At 36.5% G+C, this 26294-nt stretch overlaps 1 protein-coding gene across 1 annotated transcript in view; it reads right to left on the minus strand.

Moving 5' to 3' along the window:
* Positions 1-26294, minus strand: part of AGBL4 (AGBL carboxypeptidase 4) — a 585664-nt gene that overhangs the window by 529836 nt on the left and 29534 nt on the right. Inside the window, 1 exon segment of the mRNA XM_042030660.1 lies at positions 9946-10070. Within this exon segment, the coding sequence (XP_041886594.1) occupies positions 9946-10070 (125 nt within the window).

Consider the following 26294-nt stretch of genomic DNA (forward strand, 5'->3'; position numbering starts at 1 on the left):
GTCTCTGAAGAATAATCTAGCCAAACATTTACATTTAGAAAATTCATTTGTATCTATGCATGAAAAATTCCTGGCAAAAAAAAAAAGAAATTATCTCCCTGCATACATGCCATCTCTCTGTACAGGCTGATTTTTATAATGAACAGGCTTTAAATCAATAAAATAAATATATTTAACTCCATGTAAAATAACAATTGACCCAGGTAGGTAACTATATTAACCTCTGCTTCGAAGAAATCCTTCTGCAGCCATAGGGAAGAGACAACCCACAAGAACAGCTATTGTAGTTTCATCCTGGATATTCCAAAGCCATGGAATTGCCATTCCACATGCCTGCCAGGAAGGATGTTCAGTTTAATCTGGCTATTGAGGCGATTCTAAACCTAACACTGGAGGTACTCAGCATCACTGTCAAATTTGCAGGGCCAGGCAAGGCCCTGCCATGGACCCCACAATACTCTGTAGTCCTCTGATTGTGGGATTAGTTTTGCCCACAGAGTTCACAGATCAGAACACGAACACACAACAAGCTGCAAAGCTGCAGTTCTGCTTCCCTGCATCACCCCTGAATATGACATGGACCTGCATGAAACCATGCAAAGGGAAAGTAAAACCTGCTAGGAGAACCTGCACATTGATGTAATAGGTTACTTTTATTAAAGTTGTAATAAACATCTTCTGTGTAGCTTCATGTGAATTTCCAGAGGGACAATGAACACAACACCCTTCAAAAATTATGCTATCCAACTAGAAAATAAAATAAGTGTTCTGTAGAGGACTACCAATTCAAGAAAATTTGCCATGCCAATAAAAGCTGATTACAATGTTCAAGGTTAAAGCTCTGAATTCATGGACTTTGGTGTTCAGTAGGACCATATGTACATTAAATGGGCAAAAATTTTGGTAACAACACTCTTCTCAAAGTTGAAAATTATAATCAGGAAGTGGTTGTCCAATTTGTTGTCTCTTACCTTGGAAGATTATTAGGGAAAAAAGAGACTGGTAAACAGTCTCTTTGCTGTCACCCTGCTCAGTGACTGGCTTAGAGAAAACAAATGTTTTGGGGCAGATTATTTGTATTCCTTACACCAAGCTACTAAAAGCTTCAGAAAGATTATCCTTTCTATTACAATGTAAACGCCATTCAACAACATGCAGTAGATTTAGCAGAAATACATGCAGTTGTTTTAAATGTGTTCCACTGTATATACATCCTCTAGTAAAAGGAGTAATAAAAAACTCATTTCTACTTGAAAAAACCTGCCGAGTTTTAGTACTTACATAACATAATGCATATTTAGACTATCATGTTATTCTGTAAAAGATGTCCAAACAAGATGATTTGATGTTGGAATAGTCATCTCAGAACAACCAGAGCAATGCAAGGTAAAATAATTGTCAAGTCAATCTCTAGCTTACACTTTATTGCAGAAATAAATTGAACTCTGCTCTAGCTTTTTGACACGTAATTCTGATACTAATGGGTTCAAATCCATTTCTCTTTGCTCTCCTTCCTAACAGGAAGCCTTATGTAATACTGTGTCAGAAATCTACCAGTTAGTGGCTAATGTTTCCCTTAAATAAAAAGTCTCTGCCTGTAATAGTATTAACAGCTGCCATCAGTTTACAGTAATGAGCCACAGTTCATCATGGTAGTGCTACTATGAAAATTAGAAGCTTCCATGGAGCTTCTCAATTCACAAAAAAAATTACCAGAGCCATCCTGAGCTGTGGTGTAACAGCAGATGTTGCTAATCCAGGGTGTACAGGTCAGAGCCTAAACTGGGGGAACTGTACTCAGTCATCAGAATCACTCAGCTTATTATTCTGTGTTATATATAAAAAATACAGGAGCTCTATTTTGAGAGTCAGTTTATAAACTCAGTGTTAATTTTCCTTAATTTCTCAAAGCAAAAAATTGCACAGTCATTTTACAGAGTATTTCCCAGCTTCTTCAATTGATAAATTAAAATATATTTTGCTGGAAGAACATAATAATTTAACTATATAGAATGCAATATCTCGGGTAACCTATAGAGTTGTCCAGTTTTAATTAACAGTAAAAACAAAAAAACCAAAAAGCTACAAATCATGGCATTTTAATTTTATTTGCTCCCTAAAAAAATGAAAGTGTTTATCTTAGTGCTTGATAGCTCCAGAGTTTTATAAACTAAGCATATACTTATAAGAACTATAGCAAAGGAAAAAAATATTTAATTGAGATCAGGATGGGATTTTTCTGCAGCATTTAGCATTTTAGGAACTTTGCTCCCTCTGAAATCAATGGGAGACATTGATTATTCTGAATTTTAAAAATTTAAAATTACTCTGAATTTAAAAGATAAGAAAATCCAAAAGAAGGAAAGTTTAAAACATTTCATCTTCACTTCTTCAACGTATGCTTCCACATTCTGATATGAAGACTGTTCAGTAACAAAAGAAAAAAGAAACAAATTTGCATGGAAGACAATTCACTCTGTAACTAAAAAGGGGAGTATTTAATCAGAAATCAGAAAGGTCTTAAACTGAAAGAAAAGTAAGCATGTCACATCACTGACATCGAGATCATCGCAGCGCTGATTTTGTTTATGACATCTATAAAGTATTTTTGACATTTTGAGTGACAGATGCCACCATCATAGGAAATTAAGCACACCTGGCCATTAGTTTCCTGTAGGCAAAAGCCACTGTTAAATCAGAAGCATACAGTATGTATGCAATAATTACTGAACACTGGCATCTGAGATGTTCTTACAGACACCTGGAACAGAAAAGGTTTATGATTTTAACACTGGCTTGCCAAGAGTGAATATTTCACCAGGACAGACAGTGTTCTGGTAATGCTGAGTATTTTCTGTGTTTACCAACCCACCTGCATTCATTACTTTTCAAAGGATGATACCTGTCATGACAGCTTTGGATAATTTCATGGAGATGTGCACTATATTGCACTTACCAAAGTTTCACATGCACCCTCAATCTATTCTAAGCACAACTGAATTATTGATCCAAAATAAAATTATACATACTTGAAAGGATTCCAACTTGGAAGAATCATCATTTATAAATCTAATTTTATACATGACCAATATAAGCACAAGTTTCCAAAATGGTAACATTATTTTTCTTCAAAACTGCAGTATGTTCAATTGATTTTTCTTTTTTTAAATGTTGAGACACACATGCAATCTATTTTAAATGTCATCACTTTGTTTCTTATTTAATTATCATTTCATATGGCTTCCTCAGTAAGAGAATGATTACCTCAACTGCTACAGCTATCATCTAACTCTATGGACTTTTGACTTACAATAAAACTGTACCACTTTCCAACACAGGGATCAGGAAAGCTACTTTTAAAAATACAAGGGCTCCTTTGAAACAATCCATTTTGTGCTATAATACAGACTTCAGATAATTCAAACCCTTCCCTTACAAAAAGTTACAGACCCATATTACCAGGTGCTATGGTACCACAAGGTCTTACAAAAATTTCATCATGATTCTGCCTCCATCCTTCTTTCTCCCATTTTTTTTCAAGTTGAAGGACATGTGCTACTCAAAGAAATAATCTGCTTTCCCTGTGGTAAAGCTGTTACTAAAAAGATATTGTCCAAATGCAGTCACCTCAGCCTCTCATGTTTCAAGGCAGACAGACAGATACGTGTGCATATACTTATATATAAAATATACATATGCACTCAAATACAGCTTTAAAGGATTTGGCCAGTGCAGGATATGCAGTGCAACATTGTAGTACACAGGGATTAGATTAAACGAAAACCAACTTGAAGTCCAGACTTCTGCTGCTTCTAAATTCTGAAAGGAATCCCAGAGGATGTAAACACATAACTCTTATTTTGCTCAACTGCTGTCATATTTGCTAGTGAACACCAGAGAATTTTCAGTGAAACCATTCTCTAATTCGGATCAATTTTTTTTACTTGATTTTTCCTGATTAAAATGTTTCAAGACAGCTTTGCCTCCTTTTTAATCTTTCTTAGAAAAATTATTATAACTTCAACCTTTATGCAGTATTTGCCTTTCTCCAAGGAAAAATAAATCATGATATGACATGACATGATAATGATGAATGATAATGACTGACAAACCCAGCAACCTTAGATGCATGTCAAAGTTTAAATCTTGACCAAGTTCAGCCACAAGAACTGAAATCCACTATCTGATAGCTAAGAAAAAGGAAAAACTTCACTCACATATGAAACAAATAAAAAATTGATACTGCTCTAACTAAATCAATACTAAAACTACAGTAAGCTGTGAATGAAAAGTTATAGGAGTTATGCTACTCACAGTTTCATCTTAAAGTCAAAATGGCAATGTGAGCTGGTACTGTGAGCTGATACTCATTTATTTATTTATACTCTTGAATATAGATGGTTCTCAAGAAAAGCATCAGAAGCAAGGAAACAAAATTAATTTATATGACAAAACAAAAAACTGGGACATGAAAAAGATCAGGTTTTGTCTACCTGTGTAAGCAGTGACTAAATTACCAAAATACAGGAAGAGTCGGATGTCTCTTTCTAGAGTGCTAAAATTTTACATAAGAGTACATGAAGATGGGTAACAGCTGAGGGCCTCCTAAACAGGCAAAATTCAAATAATCTAGTGATTCTCCTTGTAAATTATTATAAACAGCTATTTAGAGAGCTTACAGGAGCTGACCAGAAGAGGATAAATAAATAATTAATGTAAATTATTAATAAATGAGTGATATATACTGAATTTATTAAGAAGGTATCTGCAATGAAACACATTAAAGAAATTATGCATTTAAGATTTGTTAGGAATTGTTGCAAAAAATGCTTTATTCATTCACTTCAAATGTATTCACTTCAAAATTTCAGAACTGTACTCTTTCATAAAAACATGCCCTTTTACATATGCATTTTCCAAAGCTAGGTAAGTGCAATATAGCCTTTAATGCACTGCAAAGAAAATATCTGTCTTCTCAAATGAGAAGCTGGAAAGACTATAAGACTTCATAAAGCATCTTGATACCAGTAACTTAAATCCCCAAATGACAGGACAGCAAAGCTTGTCTTCTTAAGAAGAAGAAAGTAAAAAGGTAGCCTGTTTCCAACTTTAGCCTGCTTTTGATGTCATCTTCACTCCATCTTACTTTGGATGCAGCTTCTGCAGGAAATAACCGCACAGACTGAGTTCTTAGGTCAGAAAAAGAGGTTGAGTACCTCAAATCATGCCTGCTTTTCTTTCTTTCCCCCTTCTTCTCCAAAATGTGTCAGTTGGTATAAAGAGAGGCATCTCCTCTCCCTATAAACAATCACAGCTGTAACATCATAAAGAAGCAGTTGTCTGCTAAGGATCACTGAGTTGTTTTAGGACAGTAAGAAGAGGCCTGAACATATTATAAAATCTACTGTCAATAATAAATCTTTCCTGAAAATCTAATCAATTAAAGACAACAGAGATCTTACAGCCTTCTATATTTTACAAAACAGTGTAGGACAAAAAACCATAAAACTCTACAATGACAGCTCCATGCATTCATAATAATGTCCATCTATGATAATCTCTTGTCTTACCTGGGCATCCTGTTTAAATTTCTGAAGAATAGGCTATCCTTTTTCCTGATCCATACTCATACATAACAAAAACCCCAAAAAAATTCATGAGTCAAAATTCTAGTTTCAGTCCAACAGAAACTGAAGTAACAGAGAGAATGCCTTTGAAGTAAATAACATTTGGTTCCTCGATTTTAACCTCAATCTGGATTGATTTATTAACTGTAAGTAATGATCAAATCCTAGCTGCCAAATATCCATTCGTCTCCTCTATCCTTCTTGGTATATTTTGTCAGTACCTTTGCGATGAAGAACTCCAAATGTGTTTATCAACACTTACAGAACAAAATTTGGCACTATTAGGAAACCCCTTCTGTTGGAAATTCTTTTTTTAATCTCAGTGAAAATACCATTTCTCAACATGATTCATCAGACAGCAGAGCTGCTCAGGGTACACACACACACACAGAATTTGTCATGAGGCCTAGATGTGCATTGCTTAGTGGTGTAATATGGCTGCTGCGTGTTAAATCAAAAATCCTCAAATATTGTCAATCCTTTCATCGCTTTCTTGTATTTAACTCTTACCTCTTCTCAAATTGCTCAAAAGCAAATTTTCCAGGACAAAGATCATCTTTTTTTGGTGTGGTTACAGTATCTGGAAGAGGGAGTGTCAATCACTGGAGAAGAATTTCTGTCTATGGCCCTCAAGAACAATAATCATTCTTTTCACCTGTAAAATCCTCCCATATTGGTATACCAGTATGTTTTTTATTATCACACGTACACACATTTCTTTTTTTCCCAAAAAGCTCAAATGAATCACTGTTGCTAGTAATAGCATTAAAGCCATTCTAGCTCAGAGGTAAACTTGCACCTGAAGCACTGTGTATTTAAAATACTTGAAATGCAATTGGGAGATGAAATTTGTCCATCCAATTTCCGGCTGCACGGAGAAGAAATTTAGCAAAATCGTAGATGGTGTTTTAAGGGCCGTGGCTGAAGTGAATAGGAAGGAAATCCTACCCAGTGAAGAGCATTATCAGGAATAGAGAGCAGCCTGTGACACGTATATAATTAGAGAAATTGGAGGCTTTGCCCATGAGACCATGTGTTCCACAGCAAATCCTATTTCCTTCACTCTCCCTTTCATGGATACGTGTAAATCATAAAAGTCTATGTGTTTTCCTTACATGTAACATATCAGTTTCTTTTTTTCTTTTCCAATATTGGTGTTAATTGAATTCACCAAACAAGGAACAAAAAACAACATAGCTCAGATCTTTTTAGACCAACTGACTTGCAAGTCAGAAACCATATAAGTAGACCAAAGGAACATATTTTACATCTTGCAGGTATCTTTTATGATGGTTTTTCCCCCCATAAATGTAAGGCATTAGCTACTTTTTTTAATCTTTTTTCCATGTTATAAAAAGTATAAAATAAAACTGACAACATAAGATGTCTTACGTAGAAGTCCAAGTCATAAGGAGGAAGAAATTAATTTACCAACTTCCAAATTAAAAAGAGTCTGTTGGTTCTACTTCAACATAGGGAAGTGAACATCAAATAAACCAAGTTCATAATAACATTCTAAAAATAATTCTGGAAATATTAGGGCTGTCACTGGCATGGTACAGAACTTAGCTCTATTACCTGTGAAGCACAACAGTAACCTCAGACATACGTAACAGGAGCAAGGAAGCAATCACTCCGAAAAAGACTTCTGTATGATAGGGAAAAACAAATTAGGCCTGAGTTTCCATAGTGATACAGCAACAAAAGGCTGCTGCAATTTCCAGCTGTCTATAGTGAGGCAGTAACAGAGAAAAGGCACTAGAGCCCCTTCTCTGTAAATTGGGATTAGCACACTCAGAATTATCCATTAAATTTTAGTTCCGCACTATAAAGAAAATATTGAAGGAACTGGAAGAGGAAGAATAACAATAAAAACAAGAAGTTCTGCAAGAAGCAAAATTACTAAATGCTATGGATTTGGATTTCATGGTTGGATTCTCTGGTATCTTAAAAATGCAAATTCCAATGAGTACTTTCTCCTATTCATCTCCTCTGTGGATTCTCTGATGTTTAATACGAAATGATCTCATACTATAGCCTGTCTGCCAGTGGGAACACTAATGGGTCTCTTGCCCATCTGGCAGCCTGTTTTCCTGAAACTTACAGGAATTCCTGTCCAGTGGTGCTGAAACTGGCCAAGAGTTAAGAAGCTATTGAGGGAGAAAAGAGAGGAGAGGGATCAGCAGCCATAAAAAAACCTAGGCCAGCAAGCAGACAGTGTGATCATATAAGCTTTGCTTCCTTGGGAAACTGGGCTAATTATCAGAGGACTGAAAGATTCACTTACAATGAAAGTCCAAAGGCCCCAAAGCAGAAAAATACTTAAAAGGTAAAGTGGTCTATTGGATATAGGGCTGAAAGAACCAAACATGATAGCTAGGTTGAGACACAAATGATGAGGAATGTTATAATTTACAGAAATATAAATGTTAGCCAGGGATGATGAGGATTTATTTGTACCAAGAGGAGTTATTACTAAGCAGAATTGCAACCGGGAATTGTGGGATTAAATAAAGGAAAGCTTTAGGCTAAAAATCAAGCAACACTGTAAGTGAGAGGAGTCTATAAAACAGTTTTGAGACATAGGAAATGGAAGCTCCACGACTTAAGAAAATTAAAACTGGAATGCAAAGAACCTGTTTTCTTATGGAACAATAATGCATGGATGGTAAAATTGGCTGGAACGTCTAACTGGTCTTTCTTTTCATTTATCAGTAGATTAATAAAACAAAATAATGCACTAATAGATCATATATAAAACAAAAGTAGCTACTCTTTATGAGTTCTCATCCAAATGGCTAAAACCAGACCTAATACATATAAATGTATAGGTGTGCCTTCCTCGGACATTGCCTATATAATACATCAAATATAAATACAATAGGATGCAGGTAATGATTTATAGAGGGCTATTAAAATATCTACTCCTACACATAATGCGATCAAAGGTACTCTGTATTAGTGCAACATTTTTAAGCAGTACTGAATAGTTTGGGTTTCATTGTTACTGTTTTCTAGGAAAACATAAAATAAATTAATCAAAATGCAGAAAACAGATTGCATTACACTGAATGTTTGATGTAGCAACTTCTAACTTTCATTTAATATAGCTGAGCTGCAATGACTAATGCTGCCCATGGCCTGTAGTACAAAGACCTAAAAAGGGTTCCAGACTAGATTACATCCAGGCAGGTCTCATTTTAACGGAAATTGGAGAGATGAGAAAAAGATTATAGGAGCACACATTATAAAAACAGACCTCACCAGCCAAACTTAATAGTGAAACCACTCTCTTTCATGTAGACAATCATGAAAACAAATATCCTGTAAGCACTAGATATATATTGTATCTTTCTACCTGATCTCTTTGCCTCCTTGAGACAGATTCCCATTCATCTCATGACTATATAATTTGATCATAGTTGGGTAAGGCACAGCAGGGGAAAGGGTCTGTCTGATAAAGTATCAGGCTCCAGGACGATAGATAAACAATTTCATGATTTCCAGTTGTAACAGGAATGGTACAGTGGTGGATACTAAGATATTAGTCTCGTAGGAATACACATATCAAGCTTCTGCAATTTTTTTCTCTTACTAAATATGTTTTATTTCCAATAAGTAAAAATGACAGACTGATCCTGATAAACTAAGGCAGGCCACCAGAACAAAATTCAAGGTGCTTGTGAAAAGTGAAATGAAATCCCTTTTTTATTTTTCAATGTGAGTATATAACTTTGTAATTATACAAGTGAAAAAATAGAGCAAGGAAGTTTCTTTCTCAAGGGGAATTTTTACTGCAAAAAAACATTATTTAAAAGTAAGTGAAACAGTTGCCTATCAATTTGCTTCACATTTAAACCTCCTCTTTCACAAGCGACACGTTGGCAAGCAACTCCTCTGCTACAAGTCACTAGGGAAATGCCTGTTTGCAAAGCTACCTCATTGTTCTACATGTATTAAATGAAGGCTTGAGTGATAATATTTGAACAGCTATGATGGACTTTTTTGGTACATTAACACACATATTCAGTTGGAATGCAAAAACACAAATACATGGCAGCCATTACTAATACCAGTTCTGTTAGTTGGCAAACCTTATACTGTCTGCAGTTACCTCCTGTCTTGCATTGCTGAAAAGGACAGTCATACCCATACCAATGCTGATACCTGCTTTTATTTGTAAAAATTCAAACAAAGATATATTTTAGAGCAATTTTTAGTTCGCAAACCCTGGGTGTCATCTTTTTTGTTAAAGAAAATACATTCTGAAGTAAGCAATTTTTAAAGCTATCATACCATCTAATTTATTATCACTTACCTGCGATTCTTTCACGTTTTCCACAGTGAAGTTGAACCAGACTCGGAAGCGTGGGTTGCAGGTATCTGGCCTAATGAAGAGGTCATATTCAAACTCCGTGACATGGTCCACCCGGCCAAGGTTCCCTACCAAGGGCAGATGAAACAGGATGTGTTTTAATGAATGGCTGATCAACTCCCCAGGAACTACACTGAGAAAAGTTTTCAAAACTTCTACCTCTGTTGGTTAAAATATGCAAGTACAAAAGGCCTCGCAGCAGTTCAGAATTCTTTTTTAAAGGCCTAACTGTAGTCATAGAATAAAATATATAGCAGTAAGCTACATGCATATGAATACACCAAAAAGAAGACAACACAGATTTTTATTACTCAATCAAATTGACCTTTTGTCTCCTCTTATCTGAATATTCCAATTATGTGTCCTAATATCCTTTTAATTGCTTCCTTTTTCTTTTTTTCCCTTTTCTAATTATGCCTCTGCACCTCTTTTAGCCCCCACCTGTATGGATTTCTTTCTTCCCAATTGCTGCTCTTGTTCAACCCCCTGTAACATTAAAGCCCCCAGATTTCCCCCTGGCCCCTCTGGCTGTTCCTCTGAGCATCCCTCTCTCCACACAGATGGTCCAGCCTTCGTCTCCTCTGTGATACAAAAACCATCTCAGTCCTTTTCCTTTACCATTTACAGCCACTGTCACCTCCTTCCAAAGACACAAATGAGATTTTGCCTCAGCTTGTTCCTAGTGAATTTCATGGAATAGTATTTTTAAGTATAGTCAGAGCTACATTGTCCCCTATGGCATTATTCAGCAGGCAACCACACTGGCTATAGAAATGAAGTTCAGCACTGGGAAAACCCACTAAGTGCTTTTAAATTGCTAAAATGGCATTTTTCCTTTGAAGTGTGCCAAGATTTTTAGAGACAGGGTTTAGACTGTCCATTTCATTTATACACTACAAAAATAAGACTTTACATTTTCCTGATCCAATCCAAAACCCATCTCATCAGGTCTTGTAAGACAGGGCCATGTTTTAGCTTGCATGCTAAATTATATTTCTTTCTAAAAAGTAGCACTGAAAACCTGGGTTTATGGTTTCAAATATATTTTGGGGTTGGAAATATACTGTTGGGTTCTAATGTGTATTTATAAGGCTATTTGAGCTAAACAATTCCCTCCTCAGCAAGTCCCACTGCAGTCAATAGGACTGTTCTCTGGTAACACGCTGCTCAATACTAGCACAAGCAGCAAAATTCAGCTGATCTGCTGCTCTGGGCTGGAAAAGAAGCAGGAAAAAGACATTTTTAATTCTGTTTATCAATATTTCCAGGATTTCTACCTCATCCTAAATTGTTTCTGGCTTTACTAATGGAACATGTTTAATCTTCCCTATTTTTAATGTTATCCTCTACTTTCCTACCCACATCCTTCTTTTCAGAAGAAAATTCTCTCCACTGCTTCCCTCTGCAGAGCTTCACTCCACACTCTCAATCTGTTCCTGAGGGCTCGCCTCAAGGAGACACTTAGCATTGGAAATATTGGAAAAACCAGCCCTTTTACAGAGCCAGGATGCCTCTGCCAAACATATATATAATGTCACCTGCTGTGGCAGGGGTCGGTGCCCAGGTGCCGGCAGTGGGGCTGCAGGCCCAGCTCTTGGAGAGGCCGCGCTGCCCCTGCCCATTCCAGCCTTTTCCTGACACTCCCAGCCGACTCCAGAACGGCCTCACCCACGGCCCAGCCCACACCCTCAGCTCAGCGGGTGAAAATGTGTCCAGTGAAGGGCAAAATCCTACACAGGCAGAGGGGCGAGGGAGCCTGAGGAGAACCGGGGATCAAGGAGGAGGAGGAGGAGGGAAGGGGGTGCCCTGGGAGCCAGGACAGAGACTCCCCTGTGTGTCCTGTGGGGAGAGGCTGGAGCAGGTGGATGTCTCCTGGAGGAGCACTGGCCCACAGAGGACCAGGCGCTCCTGACAGGACTGCGGCCCTGGGAGGGGAAGGGAAAGGCCCAGGGTGGAGCAGGGGAGCAAGAAAGGATCAGCGGCAGAGCGCTGACCCCAGCCCTCAGCCCCTTGCACTGCTTCTTGTGTGGGGAAGTTGATCCTGGGAAATGGGGAAGGGCAGGGAGAAGGCATTGTTTTAATTTCTCTTTGACTTTTACTATGCAAACCTATTTTAACGGGCAATAAATTAGTCTCCCCACAGCGGAGTCCGTTTTGCCTGTGGAGGCCTCTGGTGAGCGACCTCCCTGTCTGCACCTCAACCCATGAGCTTTTTCACCTTATTTTCACCCCTGTCCTGGTGAGGAGTGTGGGTGAGAGAGTGCTGGGTGGGCAAGGCCAACCCACCACAGCTCCTGGCTTTAGCTGAAGTCCCTGACACATCTGAGCGCGCGTTTTTCCACAGGGGTCAGACCCATCACTTATTGACAACTGAGTTCAAACCTTAACGTAAACCATGATTTCCTACAGATTATTATCCAAAGTAAATAAGAATGGTAAAACCAAGCAATTGCATAGTAATACCTTTAATTAAGTGACTTCATTTTGCTGTATTTTTCATTAAATGCCTTGCGTAAATGACATAGCTGGGATAATAATATTCCTTGGATATTTCAGGATTTAGGTGGTCCAAGGTATTCATCCCAAAAGTTTAGATTCCAGTTGCCTCATAGGTCACAGATTAAGGTCTCTCTGGACAAAGTTTGGTGTGTGGATGTCCTGAGCCAGCCTGAGCTGTGCACGGAATCCTGGCAGATTCTCTAGCGTTAAGGCAGCAGGCTGGATGAACACAGATGGTGGACTAGGTCCATCTTGTAAGCAAATATTTATACCTGCCTCCCAGCAATCTCAGCAATTCCAGGTACGGATTATCTGCAGCACAGAGCAGAGGTGCAAATTTTGATGGAATTACTCCCAAAGAAGGACACAGAAGCAATTAAATTCATATTTAAAGTTCAAAGACCATTAAAAACTTGTACTGCATGGCATAGGAAACTAAAAGATTATTAAGTGAATAATTAGAACAAAATGAGACCTTGATTTTGACCTTTTGCACATTTCAGTTCCTTTTTCAACATCAAGCTAACTTGAAGTGGATGGGGAACAGATGAATCACTTAGAACCACTTTGCAGAGTCCACAGGATCCCTAAACCAGCACTGGAGAATTGTACTGATGTCAAGGGAATAGTGGATGGTGAAGAGCTGGTGTGCTGGAGCCACTGCCATCCAGTCTGCTCTGGAAAACCCATCTCAAATCCAGCAGAACCCTTAAAATTTAATCAATGGTGTGCTAATAACCCCAATATTGTTTTCTCTTTTGATTTGAATACTCCTGCGCTGGTTTGAGACAAATTTGGAGGAAATTTGTCCCTTCACGCCCTTCACTCCTAATGCAGTATTTTTTCCTTCTGTGGGTTTATTAGTTTATTATTAGTTTTTGCCTCTTACCAGGGTCCTTCAAAACACACATCAGCTGCCATTGTCACCTGCAGCCCTTTGCAGTTTGGTGTCATTTGGACATTTCATTAGCCCACTATTTCTTGTCTGTCCTCCAGATGCTAAAGAGGCTGAACTGAGCACTAATGCCTTCGGTAACTAATTCAACAAGTTCCTCATGCTCAATAGACTATTGTTTGTAATATCACAGCCTTTGCTCACAATCTGTCAGCCTAATTTCAGCCCACATAGCAATGTCATTAAACAAGACGGCAGTTTTGGTACAAAGAAGCCAAGAACTGTAGGAACAAAACACCGCCTCGCTTTAAGAGATGCTTTGTAGAAAACTGATAAAGCCACAGAAGAACATTTCTTGGTGTCCAAGAAAGGATATAAACTTCCCAATGTTAATCTCATAAACAAACTGAACAGGTTTTTGTACTGCTTTCACAGCGCTGTAGTCATGGGCAATTGATTTATTCTAATGGATGAGAATTATATTCCAATACCACAGGTAACACAGTGACATGCATTAGAAACTATGCAACAGGAATTAAAACATTGATTACAGCATTCCATTTAGATATTAAGCCACTTTCACACTGAATATAAACATTTTTTCTTAAGTGCAAATCACTTCCAAGCTGATTTTTTTTTAATATCTGTAAAAGGTTCCATAAATTTTTTTTCTTGCCTTTTTGCTAAATATATAGCAAGAGAGGAAACTATTGAGTAAGTGGGTAGACAGCAAGTGCCTCTTGTGTCCCAGGAATCTCTGTGCAATTCCACAATGCATACCCTGTGCTTTGCAGTACCTGCAGCCAACAGTTTCTGTGCTGAAATGATGACAAATGTAAGAGAAAGCCAGATAGAACCAATTTTGTGTAATGTACCTACCAACAGTTTTCAGTCATGATACAACCACTGTACGACCCTTCACGTGCACAGTTCTTATTCCGTGTACATTGCCAGTCTGGTAATTTGTGATAGCAGTAAGAGAGTCTGTTCACATCCCCATTGGTTAAGTATATTCTTTTACAATCAGAGAAAAACGTCTCACACTACTAAAACATCAGCTTTGCTTTACTTCACTTTGAGTTCATGCCCACATGAACTCATCACCACTCCATTCCATAAATACAGAAGTCATATATATGAGATTATACAGCATTTTCCAAAGCCTCATCACTCCATATCTTGTGATTAGCACTATGTTTGGGGGTAACATTACAAAACACAAGATATTAATGTTATTGAAGGTACATGTATGATTAATGAACTGATTGAGTAACATGACCTGCAAGGGAAAAAAAACAACAACATTATGAGCAATAAAATCTGAACTGGTTGGCATTCTAAGATAATTCTTGTTTAACTTTTTTTTTAATAATCTAGGTGCACATCTGGATGTCAAATAACTTTCTGACTATATCTTAAAAGTAAAACAAGCAATTTATTAGGGTAGCCAGCACTTTGCAAAACACTTTGGATTTTCTCTCCTATGCACTCTGAAATTAGTTGCAGGGTTTTTTTCTATTATTATTTTACTTTACAGAAATATTAGCACAGATCTTTTTAAACTGATGGGAAGATGTGAACAAATCAAATTCCCAAATGTCTATAAGCTGACTTTCACTTAGCCTTGGGGTTTGTTTTTAAGACACACTCAATTTTCAGTCACAGTTCTGTTCAATACTCTTAGCATACTGAGAAAAGAGGAGACATACTTTCCTTTAATCATTCAAGCTGAAATTCCTAATTATATTTGCTTAAATTGCTTTACAGAGTAATGTTTAGTGCAATGCTCTCAAAATGTGAATAGTGAAAGGGGTCAATAGCATGTTTCAAGTTTCTTTAAAAGTCAGAAAAAAGCCCAATGATACTATTTTATTAATCATGCAACATACACTTAGTCCTCATAAAATATTAATGTATATTGCTTCCTACATCAATAAAAAGTGTACTTTACACAAAGAAAGAAAACCTGCTTAAGAAAACGCTAGCTAAAGTCACTAAACATTCTAACAATTATCATAAAAATGCTAGAAAATAAAATATAGATATGTTAAGCAATCCTAAAATCTTCTTAAACCACACATTGTGCTTGCCTACAGAGAATTTTTAAGATGAAAAATAGACCTTGAGGGTCTTAGACAAGCCTGAGGCAATATAAAGAAAAAGGTCAAACACTCTGCTAAAAAGGACCGTTATCTTCAGAACAACAACTTATCAGTCAGCTTGCAGCCCTGCTTATTTACAGTTATTGGTCCCAGAGGAAGTGCACTTCAGCGCAGGGCGCGATTACTTTGTAATGAGTTTGCCAGAAATGGTAAAGGAAACTAATTTGTAACAATGTGCTGTTCCCGGCACATGAACTTTCTCAGACACTTTTTTTTGTCCGGCCATGAATAACTAACTTCAAGCCTCCCTAATAAGCAGTGAAAACAGAAGTGCTCTAAACCCGACTGAGTCGCGAGCGTAAATGTGCTGAAATATCAGTGATTATCCCTCTCAGCTGTCCATTACAGTACTCATGATGACCACCAATTCCCCTGTGGTGGATGTATAGAATGCAGGTTTCAGGGGGTGGATTTGCACATGAAAATTAACACCATTTGGAAGAAAATAGCCTGCACCTGTCACAGATTAGCAACAAAAGGTCAAATGCCTCCTTTTACACCTAGAGCACTTGCATATTGTATGCCTTGCTTATAGGAGCTTAATTCTAGTTTCTTAATTCAGAAAAGTGAGCACCATGGTGAACTGAGGAGAAAAAAAGAATTAAATCTTGGCTAAAAGCTATCAATAAATCTATTGATCAAGATACATATGAATGGAAGTAGCTGAGGCAATCTCTGTCTCTAAAAGAGGTAGTTTTTCAAAAGAGAATTACACAAAGTGCTCTTCTGTTTTTGTCAATATGCTGCCAGGTTTTGAAATGCTATTTTTCATCCACACAATAAAAATCTTGACAAGTAAGCAATAGAAAATCACTAATACACTTGCAGCTGCATTTCAATCTATACAAATTCTTTAAACAAAAACAACCAAGGAACAGATTGGAATATACATCATTTTCAGTTGAACCTGGGATCAAGTCCAAGATAGCCAAACAGCATTAATCTATATTTCATGCAACTCTGTATTTCACAAAATAAGGTAAAATGTTGAATATGGAATACTCTTGATGGAATTCATCCTTATAGATCATAAAACACATTGAGATGATAATGCAAAGAAATTTCATCAATATGTTCTAAATGGAACAGGAACTACAGGGACTGAGATCTGTAAAAACTTCTCTCAACTGAAAGATTAGGTATCTTCTGAAAGGAGTGCATCTAGGAATATCAGATGTAAATTCCCACTTGCTTTATGGTCTTTGTCTGCGAAAAGAATTCATAAAAAATAGTTCGGCAATAAGTCCTAAAGAACTTCTAAATAGTATTTGAATTCTAAATAGAAAAAGAAAAATCTAATTAAATAGTGATGATCTCTAACACCCACAACAATTTTTGCATCATGTCCTAGATTCCTGCCCAGAGCATACATCAGCTCAAGATATCTGAAACGACAAAGCACGTGATTTGAAAAAAGAAGACCATACCATAAAAAAAAAAAATATATAACACCTGCAAATTATAGTTTAAATTATTAAAATTGCACATATCAAGCTCTGCAACACAAAGTAATATCTACACTGCCACAGTTAAATCAATGTTCTGCAGAAAAATCCTCAGTACTCTTCAGCAATATAGTATTCTTTTAAAAACCTGATGTTTCAGTTAAAACCATAGCATGACCACTCTTGGTCAAAATCCAGACTGCCAGACTGCCTGGTCAAGACTATCAAACAGGCAAAGTATTTCAACAGTACATGGCTCGAAAAGCTGGATGTTTCAGACTTGATTTGCAGTCTCTTTTCTATCTTCCCTCCTCAATTAAGCAAGTTGAAATTGTTGTTTCCATTATATTTTAAGTTTTTATCAATAGTGACATCCAAAGAACAGCAAATCCGTAGTTTTTGTGAAAAATGCATGGGAACAATGACTTAGGTCTTAGCAGCAGTAAAAGGCCAGGTCCTATCTCTGCAAAGGGTAAATCAGGATATAGAGCTCACAGGGGCTGAGAAATTCTGATTGAGCTTTTATTGTAAGCAGATGATGTGATAAAATCTAATTGTGACTGACAGCACATGAAAATTCTAGCTTTACATTTTTCTTGGTTATCTATGTAAACAACATTAAAATAAATGGTATTTTTGGGGTATATGTAATTTATGGATCTCTATTTGTTTCTTTGTTTCTTCAGGCGTTGCTCTTAATTCATAACTATGAGAGCCTGCTCTGATTTTCCACACCTTTTCAAGATCACACTCTGAGTTCCACTCTCCCCAGTACTTTTCCTCCCAAGTGATAAGTAAGGTGCACTAGATGCATTTCCTGCGGGCATTCTGCCCACAGGCCCTGGGAACACAGTTACTGCTTCTCAGTGGTCCCAAACAAGTGTAATGAATAAATCTTTAATTCCTTTGTATTGGGTTAAATTGCAGAAATATTAATGATGTGTAGCCTAGACCAAAACACCCACAGGAGTTTTATAAATTAAAACTTTTATCTGAATTAGAGTAGGAGGTAGAATTGTTTTCCACACAGAAAATTAAGGGAATTGAAAACCTTTAAGAAAGAATAAGGTTGAAAAAGGAGAGAATCATAAACGATCTTAAATCTATTCGTTGAATATAAAAGAAAGAGGGGTGGGATGGGCAATGCCATGATTTACTTTACTAAAAAAAGTTACAAAAAGATTCTCATATTTCAGGAGTCTGGACAGTCCTGCCATTGGATAGCTTTAGGATGAATTCTTCCTTTCAGAAAAAAATACTTTTCTTGGTCACAGGTGTTTGAATGATGTCTGGGCAAAGGGAAAGGGAGAATAGTGGAATTAAAATTTATTAAGTAGGTTTGATCTCCCTCCTGCAATGAGAATACTATTACAGAGATTTCACATTATAAATAACTGTAAAGTTCTAGCAGGTGTTAATCCCAAAGGCCACATACTGACATCACTTACAACTTTCTTTTATAGTCCAGGAGAGTAGACAATGCAATTTAGAAAGACAACACAAGCAGCTAGAACTAGAATATTTTCTGTCTTTTTATGTTCATTAGGTAAGGCAGTCTTAATGGTGATCCCAGTTTAGAGCACAATGAAAAACAGCAACAAGTATTCCTGAATATTTAGTGATCATGATTGCTCAACAACCACTATGAGCAAAGTAGCACAATACACATATCCCTGTTAATATTACAAAGACCATTGTGTAAACAGCAGGCTTCCTTATGTATTAAGAAATTATGCAACACAATCTTGCTGAAAGAATTCAATAGTTTTGATCAAATGAGATTGATATTTAATCACTTGCAGCCAAAGAGCCTTATTTCAAAATTGCCCTTTTCAATAAAAACTAACGCTTTCAGTTAAAGGACCTAAAAAACGTGGTGCTGCAAAGAATAAAATGTCAATGTTCACCGTGTAGGGAAATTGTAAAGGATGGATAAAATGGAGTCAGTCTCTTGACTCCTTCTCCTACATCTGTGAGAGTCTTATGAATTACAGAAATATCAGCAGAGCCCAAGACTGCAGGACAAATGCTCCAAAAACTCACAAAATCATGTACATACGCAAACTGGCAGTGGTAAAGCAGCAAAGCATCAACTTAGTAGGGAGTGTCAAGAGTGCTTAAAAATCAGAGGCCCATGCCCTAAGATGGCCATTGCACACCCACTACACCAAATCCACCAAATCCCCAGAAAAACAGATTTCTCTTCTCCCTCTTTATCAATTCCCCAAAGGCCTCCAATGACAGATGGGCAGTTATTTATCCACAGCAGTGAACCTTTGTTAAAGGAAAATCAGAATACAAAGAGGTTTTGCATTAGTGTCATGAAACTCAGCTTTCTTTAACAAAGCGTGTGCTCCCAAAATGGGTCTCTCACGGCTGTGCTTGTACCACATCTTTCAGAGCAGAGCTCTTAAAGGAAAAGCATTTGGGGAAATTTCTGTCTGGAAGTCACTTAGCATATAATGGGTGCTATTCTAAATAAATAATTAATAAGTTAATAAATAAATTATAACAACGTCTGCAGCCTTTACCACGGAAGCAACCAGCAAGGCAGATGAGGGGATAGGAACTGCGGTACCACAGTGGGATGTACCATCACTGGTGTGTCACAGTGAAACATGTTCTAAATACTGACTTGGTTGGGGCCTGGTGCTCAGTGTACACCACTGAAATCTGTTGCTCTCTATAGCCTCTGACGTAAAACATTCTCATATTTACCTGCTGCCTAGATGGCACAGGTGTGCAAAAAAAGAATTAAAAATGGCTAAAAATGTTAAAAGCTGCATATTCTTTATTCTTAAGTACAACACAGCAGTCCTACTTATGTAATGCTTCCTACTCAATATATTCATCATTTTGCAAAGACCCTGAGAATTCTTGTAATGCAAAAGAGAAGAAAGTTCTTTCATCCTACAAGGGAGGATATTCCTGTTGATTTATTCCTGCACAGTAATGCTGTAATTCTGCATTTGGCCTAGTTTGGTGCCTTATACACAGAATCACCATTTTTCCAGGGGAAACCTTCCAAAGTGTAACTACAGACGGACACTTGAATAAAAATGGAAATCTTAATCATTTTGGAGACCTATAGTTATATTATATCCTCAAGGACTTCTCAAAAGTCACCAGAGCTGTAAATAAAATCAGAGGTTTTTTATTAAAGAGTATTAATGGAAAGGTTCCAGGTATTGCCTTATAAAAGAATCTTGCTTTTTGAGACGGATCCTGGATAAAAACGTTCTTTAACTAATAAATTACTGGGTTTATAGCTAAAACTTTCTTTGTCACATAAAAAAAAAATCCTTGAAAAAAGGTACTGTAAGGATAGACTTTCCATACAAGTACTGAATCTGAATAATATCTGTCCTACATACAGCTTTTGCAGAAGAAACAGTCTTATTTTAGTTTATTATAAAACTGAATTTGATTCTCTATGCCATTATCAATCTAGTCACAAAAACAGTTTGGGGGCTAGAAATGTTATTCTCATTCAATACATTAATCCCATCATTTCATTGCCTAAAAGTGGTATCTTACCATATAATCTCCATGATAAAATTTACAGATAGACTTCCCTGCAGTCTGGGTACATTTTTAGCCATTTCATCAGATTAGACTGATACACAACTTTTCTGCTCATCTCCTCCTCCTCTGTAGCTCCTGCTCTGACATTCTTTTGTAGAACAAGGGGATTTCGCTACTTTTCTCTTTATTATACAGCATTTTGATCCTTCTGTAGGTAATGGAACTTCCTCCTGTATTTTCACTTATATAATTTTCTGACTCCTGTGTCTTGCTATTTTCCTTTCCTCCAGACACCAGCCTGTTCTGGAGGCCCCCCTTGATTTTCAGACCTACCAGTATTTAGGAAATGCCAATACTGTTCATATCCTAACTACAGTATGTTGGTTTGTTTTTATAATGCTGCTAGAATTTATACAGGCCTTTGTAGCTGTACCCACATGGATGTTAAAGAAAACTGCTTACCCTCATTTGTCTTTGTTTAGTTAAAGCTTAAATTAGACCTTAAAAAACTATCTAGTTGATGTTATTTTTTCAATCAGAAGTGATAAGTTAAATATTGACATTTTAGATGGCACCAACATGTTTTTGATTACTGCTATGGTTACAATGGTTTTTTATATCTGAATGTCTGTCTTAATTTTGTTGGGGTTTTGGTCGTTTTTTGTTTTTTTGATTTTGCTGAATCCAGAAGCGTTTCCTTTTATTTCAAAGTATTTCTATGTTTGTAGTAAATTAAACATTAATCTTTCTCTGCAAATGTCAAGTGATATTTAAATGTTTTTCTGGCAGATAAATGATTATTAATATTAATGCAATAAAATCACTGCTCTTTGTCCTTTCTTTGATATTTAAGAAAAAATTAAGAATGTCAAAACAGTTCTGCAAAAAGAGAATTCATTGGTCTACCATCCACTCTTCATTAGCCTGAGAGGTAAAAAAATTACTGATCTTGTGAGACAATGTGTTTATAGAATCAGAAAGGATTGAAAATGAATTACTCTATCAGTGGTAGAGTGTGTATCACTTCAATGTGAAAATGCCTTGTTAAAGTTCATTTTAATTTAAAGCCCCCTTTTGTCATTCAAAAAGCTTTAGCACAACGAAAGAATCTTTGTCACTTTCATAATTAGCCCCTCTTGCACTAAATGAGAATAAAATCTGATCAGAAGTCCATACAGGCAAGGTCATAAATCAAAGAGAAAAGCTCCACAACAGTCCTGTAAGATGTCCAAAGGCACACACAGCTTGGAATTAAAGCACTGTAGTCAGGATCCACTCTCAGAAACACAGCACAAAAAAAGCCCCAATAATATCTGTTTGACAGGCTAAATTTATCTCCATATTCTGTAGCCCTATAAACACAGTTTGCTGTTTAGGTACAAAAGCAATTTCAGCACCAAGGACAATCCAGGAAAGCAAACAGCTGTTAAAGTGCTACTATCGCCATTTGCCAAGCAAAGTCAAATTAATTTAACTTAATGCTCTCACTTCAAACTGTGGCAGTAAAACAAAAAAAAAAAATGCCATATATGATAATTGTCATAAAGCAGGAACAAAAGTTGTATTAACAGAAAAAACTCCTTAGGAAATAGAGTTTAATTTTATACCCAGAGTGAGTATGCAGCTCCGCTCAAATTTAAACTGGATTTTATTCAACTTATTTTCATTTTCAGAGGAAAGTAAAAAGAAATTTTGAAAGATGCAATAAAATTCTCAACCTTGGACAGTTATGGAGAGAGTGACAGCACATCACTCTCTCTACTCAGGGATCATCAGAACACCAACAGATATCCAAGCCATCAACATATTATTTTACTCCCCGTGCTAACTCAGAATGAGGATTTCATCAGAAAGTGATGCCTAAAACATGGGGAGAGAGGAGGGCAAGGCGAGGGCAAGGGAGGAAGTTGAGGGGACGACTCTTATAAAGTGGCAGCCAGCAATGAAATTTGTATTCTACAATAGATACCCCTTCTACAATTCCATGTATTATGTTAACACTAAATGCTAATCTTAAATTTTAATCAGATGGGGTATTTTTAAAGTAGCTACATTCCAAACAGGAATTTTCATGAAAATGCACATTCACATCTATAAAGTCTACATATATGTGTAGGCATTTGTATTTGTATATCCCTACCTTCAAATACACTGCTGTGTACAGTAAAATTGTGCAACTTTCCTCTATGAGATTTTGGATTTTAACAGTATTTTGTCTGCAGAACCAAGCTGTTAAAGTCCTATCTCTAACCATGCAAACACCAAACTACTTTCAAAGGAATGGCTTGTTTCGAGGGTGTGTTTGCTTACATGTCTGTCATATGTTCCCGAAATTTCATGTTACAATAATTATATAATGATAATTATATAATTCAGTTCCACATATCTGGAGACATATGGAGTCAGCCTGCTAAGCAACAGATTGAAGAGCATCAGTGTGACAAAAAGAGAGCACTGCCTTTCTCCATCCTCCTACAATCTCACGCTTTAGTTCACTAACATTGAGCTTCTCACGTTGGTTCAGGTAGTGAGCACTCAAGTTTCCCCCTGGACACAGCCCCCCGTGCTTGAGACACAAAAGAAATGTAATTTCCCTTGTTTCTCAGACATACAGGTATCTAACAGGTGCAATTTGCCAACTCTCATACAGGCAAAGCAAGCCTGGGATCTGTGACAAGGGTGTGCAGGTGATTAGAGAAAGAAAATGGATTTAAGATGGATGGGATGAGCATCTAAGTCAGACATACTATTGAAATTGAACTGCCTAGATCTTTTTTCTTATAAGTGAGTATTCCAAAAAGCCAATAAAGCTTTTAAACAAAAAGCAGGCTTTTTTACAATATAATAAACTAGATTAATTGGCTTTTAAATACAGAAAACTCAAAATGACTAAGTATGAAGGAACAAAAATCAGAACAGAACTCCCTTGCCCACTCTGCTCCTGCTATACTTTTCACCTTTATCTGAATTTCCCAAAATGCAGAGGAAACTATGGTTTTAAAGCCAATCACATCACACTGACTTTTTCCACTCTTCTAATAATTCTTTGATATCCAGAAGTTTCTAGCCTACCAAGACGCCCACTTAAGCTTGATTTAGGATTCTAATTAAGTGGATTAAAATTAAATTTTCTTTTATTTGACTGTATCTCCAAATTTTTTCTCACTGGGTTTCTGTTTGGTAGGAACATATTTTCCAAAAAGAAAAAAAAAATAAATCTAAAAAAACGGAAAGATTTAGATTTTCAAACTAGACAACATTTTTTTTTGCAAATTATTTTATGAAGCCAGAAAACAAATCAATATTTCTAAAGCAATTAGTACTTAAATATCTTTACTGTGATTGTTGGGCTGTATTATTGTTTCTCATGGACATGAAGTAACCTTGATCAATTATACAGATCCAATGTTGCTTTTGACTCTTCAAAGGCAGGGACATATACACACTTAGCAGTATTATTTCTATTCAAAATTAGGCTGAATTTCTAAAGAGGGGTGCCAATTTATGTAAGAATCTAAAGAAATAGCAAAACTTTTCAGTTAAAAATAACAACTACTTTTGTTACATATTATGTTTTACTTCTATTTTACTAGTATATCCCGACAATACAAGAAGCTGCTGATATAATAATATAAGCTCTTTAAAACACAATGCAAATTAACTATGAGATAAAGGGGTTAATTAAAATTACTTCTTTAAATGTATCCATGGTTAATTTCAACTTTGTTTGAGTCTATATGTAGGTGCTTTACAACACATTCATTCCCTATGACATACACAAATCTTTTTCTTATTAAATGCATTGGAAAGTTCTCATACATTATGAAACAGTGGGCAAGGAGTTACAAAACAATTATCACTTTAAGAAGCAAGAAATTATTTGTGGTTCCTAATTTTAATAATATTCTAGTACTTTAACCTCAATAACATGTATTTCTTTCGTTTATTTACTTGGCAGTAAAAAATCAGATATTTAACATGTTAGTAAAAAAATTTTTACATGTTACTATCAAGAGTGAAAAACTTTAAATAACAAAATTAACAAATGTCACTAGCTTTAGACAAATAGACCTGCTTTTTCAAAAGCCAGTCTTCAAAACCAGGAACTTTTATAAACTCTGTGTATTCATTTTCATATTTTTACCATACTGACAGGAAAACGTTATCTCTGTGACTGAAAGATGACTTTCTGTCACACTGCTGATGTGAAAGGCAGTCAGAAACTGAAGGACCTTTGGCTTTAGAATATCCCAGACTCACAAGAAACATGGCAGTCCCACTGTCCCCTCTGAGGATGGGAATAGTTTATACTTCGGGAATTTTAATTAGAATTTAAAAGATTTCCAATTCTGAACAGGTGGGCAGCTTCTTATAGCTACTAGGATGGCAGGAGTGCTGTAAATATCAATTTATAAACTCTTTAACAAATAAGAATATGAACAGAGGATAGCAGGAAACCTGAAGGGCTAGCAGCTATATTTTCATTTCTTTTAAACTAATTTTTGTAGTCAGCAAAGTGATTTTGTTAAGGTCATATAAAACTTCACCTGCAAAAAGAACTTCTATACACGCTGAGGGATTTGGCCTCAGTGCACAGAACCAGGGATTCCAGAGTCACATGGATATTCAAGCCTCTTTTTTCCTCTTTCTCTCATTATTTTTGCATTTGCTGCAGCATTTTGCTGTTCCTCAAGGCCTCGAACCCACCCTGGAATAGAACCCACACCAGCCCTCACCCTGAGCACACTGAATTACAAGAGTGTGGTCCAAGGTGGCACCACCTGTGTGTGTCACACCACAGGGCAGTGACACTGCCCATGGCTCCCATATTGAACTGAGCCTCCACATTCCTCTGCAAGGCACTGGACAACATCAGGACACATCAGGACATTCTTCCACTATCATCCAGCAAAGAATAATAATAAACATGGAGGAAAGATTGGCTATCAATTTTTAGGGGGCTCTGTTACTGCAAGACAAGATCATTTTGTAGGACTAGACAGGTTAATTAAGAATACTACTAATAAAGAAATTTATTTTATTTGGTTAGATTTTCTTGGTGGTGAAGTCTTCCTGCAGGATTTGAAATAATTCACAAACATTATCTTTCCAATATAACATCCACAGTAAAATGACATTGGATTTCATATTAATCAGCCAATGCTGAATTTTCTCCATATTTTCTAGTTCATACACTGTGGAATTTCATTTTGTTAAAATATACTAGCCTATATTTGCTCTCACTATGGATTCATGTAGATAAAAAAGACCAAATCACAATTATCAAATTATAATAATACAACTTTCTGATTTCAGCATTCTTCCTTTCTCAGAAGAACCAACAATTTAACATATGTCTTCTAGTTATTATTATCAGTTAGCAAAGCTTGTTACAGTACTGTCAAAGAACACAATATTGCTTTTCTCCTCATCTAGGTTAAATCAGCCAAAACTGAATAGGTTGCAAAAGATAATGCTTGTTCTCCCTCCTCTTTCTTTACTCAGCTGGTTCATTCTTCATTAGTCTGAGTCAGAGGAGATAATCTAACACAGTTTTTCCAACAGTATTTAAGTTTCCCTGTACTGCTGAAATAATATCAGTTATTGTTACATTCTATCTGAAATAGTATCTATTATTCCTAATATCTGTTGAAGCATGGCAGACTATAAAATAGCATCCCTACAAAGGAAAAGTCCGTCTTATCCACCATGACTCAGGATGACACATGCTTTGTTCAGTTTTAAAGAGTAATCAAAGGTGTGGGC

This window comes from Corvus kubaryi, unplaced genomic scaffold, assembly GCF_017639235.1.
Source record: "Corvus kubaryi isolate FWS band 111438036 unplaced genomic scaffold, C.kubaryi_AGA036_p1.0 37334, whole genome shotgun sequence".
NCBI lineage: Eukaryota > Metazoa > Chordata > Aves > Passeriformes > Corvidae > Corvus > Corvus kubaryi.